The 18205-nt window shown below is 33.0% G+C and overlaps 1 protein-coding gene across 1 annotated transcript; it reads right to left on the bottom strand.

The window, feature by feature from the left end:
- Positions 1–1472: 1472 nt before the first annotated feature.
- On the bottom strand, positions 1473–11734 carry LOC139482372 (uncharacterized transmembrane protein DDB_G0289901-like). The gene is made up of 7 exons (XM_071266234.1): positions 11633–11734; positions 9507–9586; positions 7753–7837; positions 4999–6186; positions 3365–3403; positions 2328–2403; positions 1473–1557 (listed from the first exon to the last, which is right to left on the bottom strand). Exons 1-6 carry the CDS (start codon positions 11724–11726, stop codon positions 2342–2344), a joined length of 1548 nt encoding a protein of 515 aa, XP_071122335.1. The 5' UTR covers positions 11727–11734; the 3' UTR covers positions 1473–1557; positions 2328–2341.
- Between the last annotated feature and the right edge of the window lie 6471 nt (positions 11735–18205).

Below are 18205 nucleotides of genomic sequence, written 5' to 3'. Positions count from 1 at the left end.
GGACTCATAATAGACGGTAACTTCTTGACATAAGGAATCTTGCATACAAGATAAGAACCATCAAAATTCTCTACTTTCTGAAATATAAGCTTTAAAAAAAAAGTTTACGGCGCTGCAGGATAGTAATCCCTATGTCATGAATTTTGTAACTTTTGTCACTTGACAAACATTTTTTTTTATTCGGAACCGAATCAGACAGACAGTCTTATAAATACAAGACCTGCTATGACCTCAAGGGAAAACCCAGGTGCTCGGCATGGCCCAGCTTTATACGACCGCAGAGGTCGAACCCTGAACAGTTGGTGCAAGTATGGACACAACATTCAAGCTTCATACAGCTCTGAATTTGGATCGTGATCATTTTTTTTTTAAATAAAATAGGTTTCTGACACAAACAAAAATGTCAAGGTGTTACAAATCTATTGCACAATACTGTGCAATCAAAGATTTCTTCTTCAAACTTTTCAAAAATTTGACATTAGAGAAATTTTGAGAAAAAAATAAACTCTTAAAATAAGGTACCCCCCCCAAAAAAAAAATTGCCTGTAACTGTCACTAGTTTTAATGTCAGAGTTCGTGTAACAGTCTTAAGTAGGTTATTGTTTCTTAACCTTTGACTTCTGATAACATCTATAATTGAAATTAAAAACCAATTCTTCAGAGAACAATTTAAGGTCTTTCAACCTCGATAATAAGAATGAAATTTAAAAACAATGTTAGAAAATTTCACTCCTTGTTGATATAATTTGGTATCTCAAACTGATATAAAACAATAAGATTAATAGGTATATGCAGAAGACTTAATTGTTTTATAATGAACAAGAAAGAACTTTTAGCAAAGGTCAAAATCTATAACATCAAGATATAGCGATATAAGAAAAAGGGGACGCAGGGAGATAACTCTATAAGAATAAGTTTTCGGTCACACAGGATGAGTTTTGAAACCCCCATTACTGTACAACATCATTGGCCAAAAAACCATTCGGTATGTTGTAAAACAAAAAAGCATCTCAGACGGCAGAAGAAGAAAAAAATAATAATCATCAGAAGAAGAAAACCAAAAGGTCTTTCCACGAAAAGTGAAAAGACCATAATATATAATATCTCCTGCAGCCCTACATGAAAGGACGAGGAAAATTCTAAACGGAAAGTCCCTAAGCAAATAATGGCAAAATCAAAAGCTCAAACACATCAACGAATGGTTAACAACTGCCATATTCCTGACTTGGTACAGATTTTTTCTTATTTAGAAAATGGTGGATTAAACCTGGTTCAATAGCTAGCTAAACCTGTCACTTGTATTTCAGTAACAAATAATTCCATTATATTGACAACGATGTGCGAACAAAACAATCAGACATAAAAGGTAGAAATGTCGAAATTAGTTTTTAGTGAAATCTTATTAACTAATTTCATATTAACAACCTTATGTTTCAAATTACGTTGTAGGCTGGAGACCATGAAATCACAGGTTCTTTAAAGAATCCCTTTAATATATTAAATAACAATTAAAAATGACTTCACGCCCGTAATGTTGTACATAATTCATCTGAAGCTCTGAAACAAATAGAAAAGAAGAATTTTAACAAAAGTTTAAAAACGAAGCAAACTGAAGGGATTAAGATTTTTTCTGAATTGATAACATTTATAACCAGTTAACACAAATTAAATGATAGTAGATTTCAGTTATTAAATTATTGCACTAAAATATTGATAAGCTTAACAAGTTAAAATAATAATATTTGAAAAATGATTATCGTCATTTTCTGCATTACAGCTTGCAAGTTACACGTTCTATATGCGTGTAAAAATTTCCATGCATATTTTGTATTATGAAACGTGATAACATTTACAAGGCTTTTCGTGGTTTTTTTTTCACTTACATGTAAGGATGTACTTAGGAGAAATAAAAAAAAATAAGAATCTAAAATTGATACTATAAGTCAGAAGTGCATTAGTTAAGGAACAAAACATGCTAAAAATATTAATAGGACTAAGGTTATGGAGGCCCTTTTCGAGATATTTGATTTTTTTTAAATGGCGGGAAAAGGCTGACTCGGACTTTTACCTTATATTTGCATTGGTATTATTTTGGTCTCAAATTGAGAGATAAGAAATCAACAATCTGCTTAAATTTTGGTAAATTACCTTTTATGAGCTATTGAAGTCTTATATGAAAAAGAAAAAAGGGGGTTATAAGGTAAAATATTTTACCCTGTATTGATTGAAAAAAACCCAAAGAGTCCGAACATCTGAAACAAATTCCTAAACCTCCCCATAGTATATCCTTAAAACACAATTTATTAGAGATTAATATAAGTATTTACCACTGTGCATGTAGTTACAGATTAAATCGTCGCCTTCTCCCTTGCTGCATTTTCTGCAGGAACTGTTGTACACCAACTTGAATTGAAAATAAAAAAATAACAGGTGACATGTTATCGACAACGTCGAGAATAAAAAGGCTGAACGAATATATTTCGACATATTCAGAGAATACTGTTACCATTAAGTTTAGTATCAAACATTGGTAGCCATCCACTAACAAGCTTGGTACTCATAGACCACACAAACTGAATTATTGATTTATGGATTCAACGTTAGTTACTGAATTATTAGTGCATATTAATAAGGGAATGAACAAACTACAATGACGAATACAATAGAACGTGTTGTTTTCATATTTTTACATCACTGGGTCGATACCTCTGCTGGTGGACTATCAGTCCCCGAGGCATCATCAGCTCAGTAGTCAATACTTATGTACTGACATGATTCAAAACAAACCTTGTCCGTTTATAAATTTTGAAATTATATAGAAACTAATGTTTAAAGGTCCTTTTATTTGTTATATAGCTCTTCAACTGGAATGATTCTTATATATATATCATTGGCCTTCGAATATTCGGCTTTTTGCGTTCCTGATGAAGGTAAATCCAGAAAAGCGATTCGGACGCATGCAATTTATCACGTGTTGTTTTCATTTTTATGAAGATTCTTCAAGGTTCAATGTATATTATTTGGAAAAAAACATGTTGATACTATAAAAAATAATGGTTAGGAGATTCGTCTTTCGGGAAAATATAAATTGTAAATGTATATATCAAAGGTGAATTTGCAAGACATCTGACCGTGAGTGTAAGGTTTTCAAGATAAACATAACGATGTATTTCACTGACAATTATACCAAATAAAATGATTGACTCATGTTTGTTTAACATACAATGTCAATTATGTCATGCATAAAAAGGAAGAAAAAGGTGAAGATTACTGCTAGAAAATTCATATCAATATAGATCCGGCCAAGAAACGTGGTACAAATGATTATATTTTTCATAAAAAGAATTTGAACTTGAGTACAAACCTTGCTGATTTAGTGTTTGTGGACTGAAACCATTTGGATCTGGAAAGAAGAACACACAGACTTATAGTTGACAGTGTTTACATATACTTGTGACACAGATTGCAGATACAAATTACAAAAGACTGCATAAATTGATTTCAAAAGCAAGTGTAGCACATCCAAAAAAATAAAGCCAATATGATGCTAAAAGGACAACAAAAAGTAGATATTTATTATTTTATTTATTATTATTACTTTTACTGTTAAGTCTGTTTTTGCTATATCTACTTTACGTGACTCTGCATGTATGTATGCCGTCATACTTTGAACGACAAAATTATGTTTATCATCTACCTGTGCGAATTTCAAACGCGCAATTTTACACGAGTACTGAAAACCTTATTTCTTTACGGGTAGACTTTACATAGATAAATTAAGTCGTATAAGAAAATCAAAATGAGTATGTTAAATTTGATGTATGCCTTTTTGTGCTTCTTCGTTACATTTGTTGTTTTTATAGTGATATTAAGATGATAACACAATATTGACTGCTGTATCCCTATTTTTGACATTTTTACTCTTTGAGTTTGTTTTGTTCATGCATCGTTGACAATGTAATGGAATTTGATGCGACTGTCATACAAGTGAGAGGTTTAGCTAGCTATAAAACCAGGTTCAATCCACCATTTTCTAAATTAGAAAATGCCTGTACCAAGTCAGGAATATGACAGTTGTTATCCATTTCTTTTGATATACTTGGACTTTTGATTTTGCCTTTTGATTTTGGACTTTCCTTTTTGAATTTTCCTCGGAGTTCAGTATTTTCGTGTTTTTACCTTTTAACTCCTGTATATTCGGTCGATAACCTTAGCATTCAAAAAGGTATATCTTAATGAACTGAAATTTCTCATCTATATATAAGTATTATATATATAATTCCAACACCAAACCACTAGCTATCAAAGTAAAAAATAAGGTGCTACAATGCTTGTATTGCTGCCCTGAAATAAACATAAAACAAATTCGCTTTACTTTCTGGATATTTTTTTTCAAAAAAGGTAATTACAGAATACTTTGGATACACAGTCAGAGAAAGGGTTATTTCTCTGAATCTGTGATTTAACCAATCTTATTAAAATAACTTCTCATCACTTGTTCCTCGATTTTTTATATGTTGCCGTGTGATAAAAAAAACCTAGGAGCAAGTGATGAGAACTTATTTCAATAAGATTGTGATTTAACATTTTATTTTGGCGTATTTCTTTTATGCTTGATTTCAGGGCCGCAAAACAAGCATTGTAGCACCTTGTTTTCACATCTCCAGCGCTTGACTTTTAAATACCGAAACTCTTTATTTGTGTGAAACCAACCGTACATTTCTTATATAAAACAATTGTATATATTACATTCATGTTTCACCATAATGTGCTGTAATTTGAGAGACTATTTTGCTTTAATTAGTATGGTGTAGCCAAAAAATATTTGAACTATGTTTCATCAGAATAAATTAAAAAAAAATTGTGACAAACTTGAACTCTATAATATTCTCTAATTGAATTGATATGCCTCTTTTAATTTACCATCCCGTATCCCATTATTGCAATATTAAAGAGTATTTATTGAGGTATCACATCTATCTTCCTATAGCTACTTACTGCTTCCACTGCCACCACCGCTTCCACCAAACATATTACTGAATCCTCCATTTGCCATCATTGCATTGAGACCAAAATTAGACCCACTCATGAAATTTCCAAACATTCCGTTCATTGTCTGTGTAAGTTTATTAGTTGAAGAGCTTCCTCCACCCGAACTTGCTGATCCTGAACCGGAACCAGAAGTAGACCCAGTTTGAGACCCTTGACCTACAAGATTATGGTTTACACCACCAGTTTGGCCACCTGAACCACTTGTCAAACTTCCGGTAACACTACCAAGAGATCCATTATTAGCCTGCCCTTGTACCCCACCAGAAACCTGACCATTTGCCACGTTTATATTGCCACCGACGCTTCCTAAATTACCTAGATTTGCATGACCTTGTGCCCCGCCACTTACTTGTCCATTTGCTATGTTGACATTGCCGCTCAAACTTGCATTTCCAAGATTTGCAGTTCCCTGAACACCGCCTGACACCTGTCCATTTTTGCCTACATTTATATTGCCGCCAACACTTCCAAGAGAACCCAGTTGAGCTTGTCCATTCCCACCACCGCTTACTTTCCCGTTTTGATCAACATCCACATGCCCACTTACGCTTCCAAACTTGCCTAAACTGGCCTGTCCATTCACACCGGTAGATACTTTGCCATTTTGGTCAACATTGACATGAGCTTCCACGCTGCCAAGTGGACCTAAATTTGCATTTGCATCAACTCCAGTGCTGACCTTACCATTTTTATCCACATCAACATGAACTCCAGCGTGAGCTAGAGGACCAAGTTCTAGCCCAACTTCACCACCGCCACTGACTTTGCCGTTTTTATCTACGTTAACGTGACCTCCAACTTCGCCAACACCTAAGAAATTGACAGAAGCTTCTCCACCGCCACTAACTTTACCACTATTGTCAACATTCACGGCACCACCTAGACTACCAACAGCAGGAACGTCAACTTTTCCACCAGCACTGACACCTCCCTTACCAGCCGAGACATTAAATCCACCAAGGGGAGTGTCCAATTTGGCCTTGACACCGTCCTTACCTATCCCTTCACCACCGGCTAATGTGTCGACATTAAGGCCATCCTTTCCTACACCAACACCACCGACTGCAGTGTCGACTTTGATTCCACCCTTTCCAATATCAATGTCTATCAAATGTGGTATTATAAATCTTTTATCTAAAATGTCAACAATCGAATAATTGGTTTTTTTTTTGTATTTTCAATAATTAAAAATTATATTAAGCATTTAAGGTGGTATGGGAGTCTAAAATAAAAATGATAGAATTTGTTCATACTTTGTCAAAATGTAGTATCTATTGATACATGTTCAAAAATATTTTAAAAATGATAGGTCACCGCGCATTTTCTCGAGCTACAGGTTGTGACAAAATGACACATTTTGTATGGATTATACAGGAAAAAAACACCATTTTGTGAATAGACACTAAACAAAATGATAGAATTGTAAAATAAATTAGGAAAAGATTGCTTGCAGACAATGCTTTGAGAATATCAAAAGAAAAGATAGGGTCACCGTACGTTTTTTCCGGCTGAAAGACAAAATAGGAAAATTTCATGTAGAGTCCTTCAGAAAATGCACTGTTTTAGAGTTACCTCCCCTTAAAATGCCAATTTGAAAATATTTAAAAACAACCAAAAATAATCTACCCTTGTAAAATAATTAATATTTATAAGTTATATTCTTATAAATTGGTTCTTTTAAATGCAAATTCACATGAAATATCTGCATTCCTGCATCTAATTTTGTTAATTTGATAGAAAATATCGACCTTAGAGTCTCTGTTTTTTACAATCCAAGATGGCGAAAGACACCCATACCACCTTAATAGTTTTTAAGGATGCTTGTTTGCCCAAAATAGAAGTTTTGCTTTTAACTTTTCTATAATATCCATCATAATAATGGTCATATTTCAATGTTTGCATTTATGAGTGTGAATACAGAATAGAGAATAATAGGATAATACTACAGAAACTGACAAAACAAAAAATTTAAAATACAGAAATGAAAAACATCATAACCGTCTTTTATTAAAAATTTTATTTCTTCGATCGTATCTGTTACTCACAACTTTTTTCCGAATCGATGGAATATAGATCTTGATATCTTATCTTGACTGAATGTCGACTTTTAGATGTTTCTTTCTTTCTTGTGTATAAGCTTCCTATCTAAGGAACACCCCATACTGGGTAATCAGTTTCTTGTTTATTTGAGTCGTTATGTTGTTGTATCATTGGTGTATATATAATATTCATAATTTTCGACTGCTTTGTATGCTATCAGACCTATTTTTAACAGTTTTTCTAAATGCTGAAAAACATCATTGTCATAGTATTTTATGTAGTATGTAGATAATACTTACAACTCTAAAAGCTATTAAAACTGCCGTAAATGGTCAAAAAGATGCAGTTTAATTTATCTAACGATTATAATTTTCTTTTTTATAACTAAGTTCAAATATTAAACTCAAGAAAAGAATTGAGTCGAGAAAGTTTTGAGTTTTTCATCAATTGTTTTGTCACTTACGAAAGGTTATGCTTCAAAAACAATTTCAACGGTTTGATATTATCTCGAAATGAGAAATGATGAGTTTGCACAAAAGTTTATTACTTTGTTTTGCAGTTTTGAATGTGAAACAGCCAATAATTGTTCATATAAGTATCGAGCTTCTCTGCGGCTGTAAAATTTCATGACAAAAAGAATTTTAACCAGAAAGGGCATACCTTTTGATGGACGAATCGTGCGTATAGCACCAGCACAGTTACCACCTGCCTTGATCTTTGAAATTGACAAAGGAATTGCAATGATCTATAAAAGAAGTAAGTTATTTGGAATGTTCTGCTTACTTTAAAATTAATTTTAATAAAGAAAATGTCTTTTTGCAGCACAATCTGTTTATGATATTGTCTCAACATTGCCGAACCACACAATAATATGTATGACGAATGAGGATATGTTTGTTCTAATGTTTTCTCGTTGATAGTTATATTAATTTAATTATTGACAATTTTCCTAGACTGGACGATTTAGAGCTTCATATAAGACATGTAATGTATCGTAATTTTTCTATATTGTTGGAAACTGTTTGAAACCTAGATGATTTTGTGGGGTTTTCTGTCTTTCGATTGTTGTCTTATTTATGTATACTTGGTTACCTTATACCTGTATTTGGCAAAACTTTTTGTAATTTTTGGTCCTCAATGCTCTTCAACTTCGTACTTTATTTGGCCTTTTTAACATTTTTTTATTCGAGCGTCATTGATGAGTCTTTTGTAGACGAAACGCGCGTCTGGCGCACATATAAGATTTCAATCTTGGTATTTATATGATGAGCTTATTTGCATCTCTTTTGACTTGTTTAGTGCAAAGGATTTATCAATCCATGTCTAATGATATATATTGTTGTCATGATACGTAAGCGAAATATTGACATGATGGTCTTGTTATCCAAGGAGTTACACAGCGGGTGTCAGTAGAGGAGCAGGCACTGCTGACCCTTCTAGAACCCCATACCCTAGTTTTTTGTCGGGGTTAGTGCTGCTGAAGCTAGTATTCTGGGAATAGTGTTTGGTGGTTTATGCCTGTCTTTCGTCTTTTTACTTTAGATAGTGGTATTGTGTGTCGTTGTTCGGCGTATGGTATTTTCATTTTTTTTTTCTATGACAATAAAACATTATGACATAACGAATATCTGCTAAATTCGACACTCAAAAACCTTCGGCACATGTAAACACTCTAACTCCAGTACATGTTTGAAATTGAAACACAATTTTGTTATAGACAAGGGATAGAAATGACCATAACCCATAGCGACAACACAGACATTAACAATAGAATAGGCTATCACATCTAGCAAAGCGCAACTTGGAAGAATATGTTGTCTTTGTCAGCTTTATATAAAAACAAACTGGATAAATATCGTTTGTGGACAATGACTTGAATAATTAAGAAAACTAGAATTTCAAATAACGGTATGAAGTCTGTTAGACAGTAAGCTATTCTATTCGTTCACACATAACATTGTGTGCTTTTTCATAATCTAACGATTTAACTTCAAACACACGTCATAAAAAGGTGATTACCTTTCGCGAATAAGGTTGAAATTTTCAATTATTATCTCCATAATGTCCAGAACTAATATTAAAAAAAATAGTATGGTACTTATATTAATTCTAGATTGTCTTTATGAATCAGTATTATATAGCTTAGTTTGTGGTGTTTTAATCTGTATTATTCAGATAACGTGATGGAGTTGTGAAAAGAATATGGAAAAACAAAGTGTATTATATTTTATTTTGAAATGTTATGTTGAAAAATCACCAAAGCTATTAATTTAGAATCGAAATGTAGAATTTGGCCCTAACATAATATTAAGTATTTTACACTTAGACGTCTTCTTTCTGATTGTGATATTCATTTCTAATAACATTAAAAACGGCATGGCAAATCAAGTATTAAGAAAAAGAGAAATTCTTACCGATTCATCCTTTAAAACAGCAATTAAAACATTGTTCCTTAGTACAAAACCTCCATACATGTAACAGGGGGCTCTATAGTCTAAAAAAAACCCAGAGTAAAATAATTGCTTGATCCAATAATTAAGAAATATAATACAATAAAATTGAGAATGGATTAAACAGGGAATGTGTCATAGAAACAACAGCCCAACCAAAGTGAATCCAGAAAACAGCCCAAGGCCACCAATGGATCTTCAACAAAGAGAGAAAGTCTTGCATTTAAAAAAGCATTTAGTGGTATTTTTTTGCACTCCCCCATAATATTTTCTGCAAGGGAAAGTGTTAAATCTATTAACGCAATATTCGTAAAATTCGGCAAATTTAAAACAAATTAGGACAAGAAATAGATCCGTTTAACAAGTTCCGATTTCTTATGAATATACAGTATAAACTTACTCAGTAAAGGCAGAGTAAATTTCTATATTTGCCGTAGGTCCAACCTCATCAAAAAAGGTGGGTGCCAGATCCAGGAATTTTAGAAGGGAGAGAGCCGGCAGTCAAGAATAAAGAATGCAAGTGAACACAAATTGTTATTCATAAGAGGGCATGGAGTCCCTATAGGACCATGTGCAAAACTGGACAAGTTGAGGATATACTTCGATGAAACATATGCAATAAGCAAAGTGGTTTCAAAATTGTCTTTAGCAGCAATATACAGTTCTGAACACTTAATTATTCAGGCTTTCTTTATATTGAAGCTCCACTATAATATCCACCAATTGCACCATTTTAATCCTGTGAGTAACAAATACAAAAGTAACCTGACTATTTTTTTCTTTACAATATACTCTTAAAACTGTGAGACAATCAAGTAGGACACTATGGACATGAACATTTTATTTACGACTTAAAAACGTGGATTGACTCAATCAAATTGGCATCCTTTCCATTATGAATAAAATGTCATTACGTGTATAAAAATATTTACAATGATCAAGAAATGTTTTGTTTTTGACATTTGCACAGGGTTCTTATCGTATCGTTCCTCATTCTTTCAAAAGAACTAAGAAAAAAACTTTTAAGGATAAAAAAAAATGGCGTATAAATTGTGTAAAAGGGAAAAGTTTGCCGAACAGTCATGGTGGATAGTTGAACTGATAAGAAATTGGCAATGCTATGCTAAAAATAAAAACAACCAAAAGACAAACACAGTCTACAAAATACAACTTGTGAAACTATAAAGGCAGAGCAACACAACCCCTTTCCCTTTGAAAACACGGGGTTGATCTCGGGTGATCCGGAAAGGTGAGCAGATTGTGCTCCGCATGTGACAGGATGTGTTGTTGATCGGAAAGCAGATACTTGCGCAAGCTGTCAATCAGATCGCGAACAATTTTGACAGAAAATAAAATTTGCTATTTAGAATTGAACTTAACGTTACTCTCAATTCATGATTTGCCTCCACGGAGAACTGTTCAATAAAGTGTTTAAACCGTTTAGTCTCGAAGTAAAACTATTGTATCTAGGTCATTTTTACGATCATGTTATTTTGCCAATGCTTTTGATCTAGATAACAGTTGAAGGTAAAGTTTAGGATAAACCAGGTGAAAGTTAGATAGGAATTAGGTTTGAAGGTTGCAAAATGAAGTCAATGGAAAAGAATTTAGTTTTTAAACAAACTGTGCATGAGCGTGTTGATTCATTATTCGGTAGTTAGATGTTTTGATATAGATTATTATTATTTACGAGTTAAGACAAAGAATATTGTTTCTTTTTTTCCCCTTAAAATTAACAAAAACCCTACTTGTTTCGACTGCTGTAAAAACAATTTCTAGAATATTTGGTACCAATAAACCAAACATTAACTTAACTTCAACCCCCCCCCCCCCCCCCCCCCCCCCCGGCTTAACAGCTATATGTATAAGGCAACCAACTGTTACAAATGCATATGCTTAATTACCATCAAACATACAAGAATTTTCACCAAAAAAGAACCAAGTCATCGAGCCTTCCGTACGAGACCTGCATTGGTATTTCAGGACGTTAACAAGATCGTAGTAGTAGTTTTTACTTTAGTATGATTCAAGTTGTGACTATTTTCGGGCTCGGCTCTTTATAAGGATAAAATGCAAAAAGAAACACCTACCGTTATCATTTATACAAACACAGACCTTTTCTAAAAAGGCCCTAGTCGTTGAAATGACGACTACAAACACAAATAGAGCGATACTGAACCTCATGTTAGTTTTGTCTAGAACGAACAAGATCTTATCGAAACTTGACGTATATTTATATAGAGGTCGTTTTGTTGACACAGAATTTGGAAGTGGTTTTCTACAATCTTATTGGACAGTTCCAGCAAACTTCCTTGTAACGTAAGAGTGTATCATTGAATCTCACATCTGTTAAAGTAAGTCTAAAATCAGAATTATGCTTTTGATAAGTATACTTACACTTGTTTAAAGTATATCGATGCTTGAAGGAAGTAAACTGATACTTGTTAAAAGTATACATACGGTTTCTATAAGTATACAGATACGTGTTAAAAAGTGCACGGATGCTTTTTATAAGTTAACTGGTATTTGTTAAAAGTATAACGATGTTTTAATATAAGTATACGAATGCTAGTCACAATAAAGGATACTTGCAAACAGTTTGCAGATGGTTGACATTAAAATCCTGATATGTGTTAGTAGTATTCTGATGAGGCCCCTCATGGGGGGTCCTAGTAATCACATAATCACCATTTTTTTGCCAATATAATCACATAATCATTAAATATTTGCTTATCTTTAGTAATCAAATAATCATAAACTAAAAATACAGTCCTAGGTAATCAAATAATCATGAAATATTTGGCCTAATAATCAAATAATCATTAAAAAAACGGCCAAGTAATCACATAATCAAAAACCCCATGAGGGCCCTCTCTGATGTTGAAAGTATATCTCTGTAAAGGGTTACTCTAACATCGGACTCGGACTTTTTCTAAGCTAAGTTTTACTTTACGTATTGTTGTGTGTTTGTCTATTTCACATTGGCTATGTGGGGTTATTTTTCCGCTTGTTCGAAGTCAGGAACTTCTATCATTTGTTAGTTAGTGTGTTTCGGAGTTTAGTGTGGCGTCAAGTTCGCGTAACTAATATTCATAATTGTTTACGGACAAGACGAAGCCCGCCTGCGGGGTGAGGGAATTTCTCGCTGCTGCTGCGAAACCAATTGGTGGCATAATGCACTTTTGTCGGGTTGTTGTCTCCTTGACTCATTGCTCGTTTCCATTTTATATTCTACTGATGCTGGTTAAAAGTATATCAATATTTTTATAAGTAAATTGATACTTGTTGAAAGTATGTAAATGTTTTATATATTTTGTGGATTAGTACTTGTTAATAGCATACCATTCGTTTGTATTAGTATGTATTATGAGTATACTGATAAAAATAAACCAATTATTCAAATACATGTACTGGAATTTAAACTAGTTAAAATATATTCATGTTTTTTTGGCAAATGAAAGAATCAATTCGGCGCAAATGTCATACGCCCCCAAAATGAATATATTTATTGAAAAAAAAACATGAATATATTTTAACTAGTTTAAAGTCATATGAAACGAGTGAATGGTGAAAAATAATATTTGTCCAATTCTTGAACCAATGCATGTATACATCATGACTTAGTCCTCTGTGTACGATTTTATCATTATTTTCGCAAATATATCATATAATCGTCATTTTTTCTCTCTCTGTTTGTTATGATTTAACAAATATGGCTGCTCATTAAATGCCGTGTTTTGAAGCCGAGCTTTACCGATTGTCACCCTATAGTAAACAAATCACAAAAAGCATGGGTATTTAGCACGTGTTTAACATGTATATAGAGAATAATACATGGCAAAATCCGTATCATATGTCGTATCATCCCGAGACATCAATATCAGCCCAAGGGCCTTTAGGCCCGAGGGATGATATTGGTCGAGGGTGATACGGCATGTGATACGGATTTTGCCATGTATTATACGCTTTATCATATATTTCAACAGAAGAGTAGTATATTATATGACCTGTTTTCTTATCCATAGCACTGGGTAACCTTTATTTCTGCTTTTGTCTTGTTTCAAAGCCTTAAAATAACTGCTGAATTATCTATCTGATATTTTAAAAATATTTTGTTTATTATTGTATTTATTTGAGTGTTTTGTATTTTTTATAGTTGCATTTAGTGTGCCAAAAAATATGTTGTGAAAACTTGATGACGTCGTGACGTCACTTACAATATGAAAACTTGACGTTCGTGACGTTACATACCAAATAATGACGTCATTAAAAAAAATGACCTATTTTGAGGAAAATTTTTCTTAAGCAAAAAAAACCCCAAAAAACTGACTTTATGTAAAAAAAAAAAAAAAAAAAATGCGATACGGGTTTTACCATGCGATACGGGGTATGCGATACGGGTTTAGCTATGCGATATGGGGTATGCGATACAGGGTAGGTGATACAGACTAGAAAAACGAACCTTTATTAGATATACAAAATATCTGTATTTTGTACTAAATATATGATAAAATCATTTATCATATGTTTAGTAGTAAATACAGTAGTTTTGCATATGTGATAAATAGCCTGCTGTTTAATCCATATCGCGCAACTTTGATGCGCACCCTTTATCGCATACCCTTTATCACACCCCTACCCTTTATCGCACCCCTACCCTTTATCACACCCCTACTTTTTTTTTTTTTTTTACATAAAGTCAGTTTTTGTTTTTTTTGCTTATGAAAAATTTTCCTCAATTTTTTTATGACGTCATTGTTTGGTATGTGACGTCACGAACGTCGTTTTCATATTGTATGTGACGTCAAGAACGTCAATTTTTTTCTTAATTTTTGGCACACTAAATGCAACTATAAAAAATACAAAAATAAACAAAATATTTTTAAACAACAGCACGTAAATTGTAAGGTAACCAAGGTGCTCCGTATTAGTAATTGAGCAGTTCTTTTTTAAGGCCTTTAAAACAAGACAAAAGTAGAACTGAAGGTAACCCAGTGCTATGAACCAGAAAACAGTTCATATAATACTCTTCTGTTGAAACATATGATAAAGCGTATAATACATGGCAAAATCCGTATCACATGCCGTATCACCCTCGACCAATATCATCCCTCGGGCCTAAAGGCCCTTGGGCTGATATTGATGTCTCGGGATGATACGACATATGATACGGATTTTGCCATGTATTATTCTCTAAATATTTGTTTATTTCAATGACAGATCCATGCGTATTGTGGTCACCGTATTTTTACGAGGAGGGTTACGCTCGGGTCACTATGCATACGGAAAATATGTCGGCGAATTGCTTGCTGGAAGCAAGCAATTAAAAAAAAAGTAAACTTCTTCTAAATGTGGACAAATTAAAGAATTTTCCACGGAAAAAAGTATATGTACATAAGTTGTATAATGAAAACTATCCATTTAACTATAAAAAAAAAAACCAAACATATACATATTTTTTTTAATTTGAGGTTTCTTATGACTTTAAATGGGCGTATGACAATTGCGCCGATTTCAAAAAGTTTCGATCTTTCATTTGCGCCGATTGTGTAAGGTAAATTATTTTCTATTGATCGATATAAACCTCTTCTGTTTTGGATCACTGAAAAAAAAATGCTGGCACCAAATGGGATTGAAAAGGTGAATTCAAATCGCGCAGTTATTACCATCGCAGCTACAATTTTTTTTATTTGGGATATTGGGATACACATAAAGAAGCATCCTCTTTTGTAAATACTAAATTTGCGTGAACTTGGAAATTTTTGATTTTTTTTAATTATACAAGTGTGATTCGGTTTTAAATTTGTATTACGTTCAAGAATTATTTTTTTGTAATATCAGAATAAATTGATAACATATAAAAAAAAGAAAAAAAGAAGATATGGTATGATTGCCAATGAGACAACTATCCACAAGAGACCAAAATGACACAGACATTAACAACTATATATATATAGGTCACCGTACGGCCTTCAACAATGAGCAAAGCCCATGCCGCATAGTCAGCTATAAAATTCATAGTCAGCTATAAACATTCATTTTACGTCATACTGATACACATGTATATATATCAATGGTAATATAAGATAAGAAGATGTGTATGATTGTTAATGAGACAACTCTCCACTAGAGATCAAATAACGAAAAAGATTAGCAACTACCGGTCATTGTACGGCCTTCAATAATGAGCAAAACCCATACCGCATTCAGTTACTTAGTCGTAAAGAAGACAAAAAGTGGATTTCACAGTGAGAGTGCTCGAATGTCACACGGAATTGTTTACAAGGCTTATGTGGTATATCGGTCAAAAATAATTACTCTGTACTTAAGACGGTGACAAGCACAAACACACGGACATGGCAAAGGTTTATCTTATCAGAATAAAAAAGATTGGCCTTATCTATGGAAAATATGGCTGTCCAAGGAATAATATTTAAATTTCTTGTGACATTACTTTTTATTAATGGCATAGTACATGGTTATGATAAAGGTAATAGTATCTAAGCATTTTTGTAATACCACAGAAATTAACCATAAATACTTAATTTTGCATAGCAATATGCTTTAATTAAGAGAATGTTTTTTCGTTACTGGCACATTTTGGAGTTATTGACATCAAGATGACAAACATATTTTGTTCAATACATGACTAGTAATATCACTTCAATGAAGAACAATACAGCATATATACATGTATCATGTAAGATAATGGTTGGAACCACTCTTTATTGACCAGGATTGTCAGTTGTTCTGTTGAGGTCGGTGGTTTTTTTCGGGCACTCCGGTGTCCTCTGCCGACGAAAACTGTCCGCCACAATATAGACAAGGTATCAGAAAATGGTGTGTTACACATTTGTTTTTCGTTCATTTTTTTAATTAAATAAATAAGGCCGTTAGTTTTCTTGCTTGAATTGTTTAAGTTGTCTTATTGGGGCCTTTTATAGCTGACTATATGCAGTATGGGCTTTGCCCATTGCTGAAGGCCGTACGGTGACCAATAATTGTTAATGTTTGTGTCATTTTGGTCTTTTGTGGATAGTTGTCTCATTGGCAATCATACCACATCTTCTTTTTTATATTAAACACCAACAAACTAACGAACCATCAAAAAATGGTTTCATAGCTGCAGTTCTGAGCTTCTTGGAGTGTTTTAATTTGTTACATATTTCTTTGTAAGGATCTAATTAGTATTCTACTTTTAAAAATTGTTTATTGCCTATTCTTAAGTGCTTCCTCTTCAGTAGATTGGATTGAACTCAAATGTGAAAATGTTTCAATGTCATGCACAATACTATATGCATCTGCATACAAATTGCTTGTGTGGTTGCTGCATTGACTCTCAAGCCAGATACACTCAAATATAATAAAAACATTGCTGCTATTGTACTGCAGGTGATTTAAACTTTTTGGAATTTTTGATCTTCAATGCTCTTCAACTTTGTACTAATTTGGCTTTTCAACTGTTTTGATATGAGCGTCACTGATGAGTCTTATGTAGACGAAACACGTGTCTGGTGTATTAAATTATATTCCTGGTACCTTTGATAACTATTTCATACATCACCATAAACAGAGTATGTGGACATGATCATGTACAATAAAAAATGTTGATATGAGCAGTTTGATACAAAAATACCTTAATTCTGCATGTAAGTGCCTGTCTCAAGTCAAGAGCCTGTAATTCAGTGGTTGTCTTTTGTTGATGTATTACATATTTGTTTTTCGTTTCTTTTTATTGTACATAAATTGGGCTGTTAGTTTTCTTGTTTGAATTGTTTCACACATCATTTCATGGCCTTTTATAACTGACTATGCTGTGAGGGCTTTGCTCATTGTTGAAGTCCATATGGTTGTTAATTTCTGTGTCATTTTGTCTCTTGTGGTAAGTTGTCTCATTGGCAATCATACCACATCTTCTTTTCTATAATCAGTCAATAACTGAAATACAGTCTAATTATTTATAAGTCTTTCAAGCCTAAGAAAGATTTAAAGAACTATTCTCAAAGGAGAAGGTTTGATAACGCCCTAAATTGGCCTTATTTTTTACAGTAAATTTTAAATAAGGATTTATGGACCAATATCACAATGAATCATAGATTATACATTGACTAGATCGGAAATGAGCCTTTTTGTTGAAAAAATACGTTCCTGCATTTTGCTGATGACGTCACAAACAGTACTCATTTATATATTCCACGAAAAATCAAAGAAAACTTGTAAATTTTGCATTGATTATTGGACAGGAAACATAGAGTGCATACGTCAACAACAAAAATTCTTTAAACACAAGGTCTGTTATGACATTTTGCCTGTTTGACTTGACTACTTAGTTTGTCAACGTCTGCGTTCTATGTTTCATGGTCCTAAATTTGGTTGAAATCATGCCAATTTTGTCGAAATCAACGCATTTTGTTGAGTAAATTAATAAAATTTACTGTTCTGATATATTTTTTTTACTATCAATATGCACCTCGCATTAAAAAAAATATAATGAAAATATCAGTACAAATGTATAAAAACCACAGGCACTTGTTTCTGTCAATATGGGGTTTAGGCAGCAACCATTTGATGCAATCTATGTTTCATGGTCCTAAATTTGGTTGAAATCATGCCAATTTTGTCGAAATCAACGCCTTAGAATAAAACTTTGACACAGGTAGTTC

Source organism: Mytilus edulis, chromosome 7 (genome assembly GCF_963676685.1).
Source record: "Mytilus edulis chromosome 7, xbMytEdul2.2, whole genome shotgun sequence".
Taxonomy (NCBI): domain Eukaryota; kingdom Metazoa; phylum Mollusca; class Bivalvia; order Mytilida; family Mytilidae; genus Mytilus; species Mytilus edulis.
This window is presented reverse-complemented; position numbering and strand designations above follow the sequence as displayed.

What these genes read in the sequence shown, in the direction of transcription:
- LOC139482372 (XM_071266234.1), bottom strand. Translation starts at nt 11,726, where the DNA reads ATGAGGTTCAGTATCGCTCTATTTGTGTTTGTAGTCGTCATTTCAACG. An exon ending in CGGTGGTGGCAGTGGAAGCA is followed by an intron (nt 3,404 to 4,998) that starts GTAAGTAGCTAT and finishes TCTTCTTTCCAG; the next exon opens with ATCCAAATGGTTTCAGTCCA. An exon ending in ACAAACACTAAATCAGCAAG is followed by an intron (nt 2,404 to 3,364) that starts GTTTGTACTCAA and finishes TTTCAATTCAAG; the next exon opens with TTGGTGTACAACAGTTCCTG.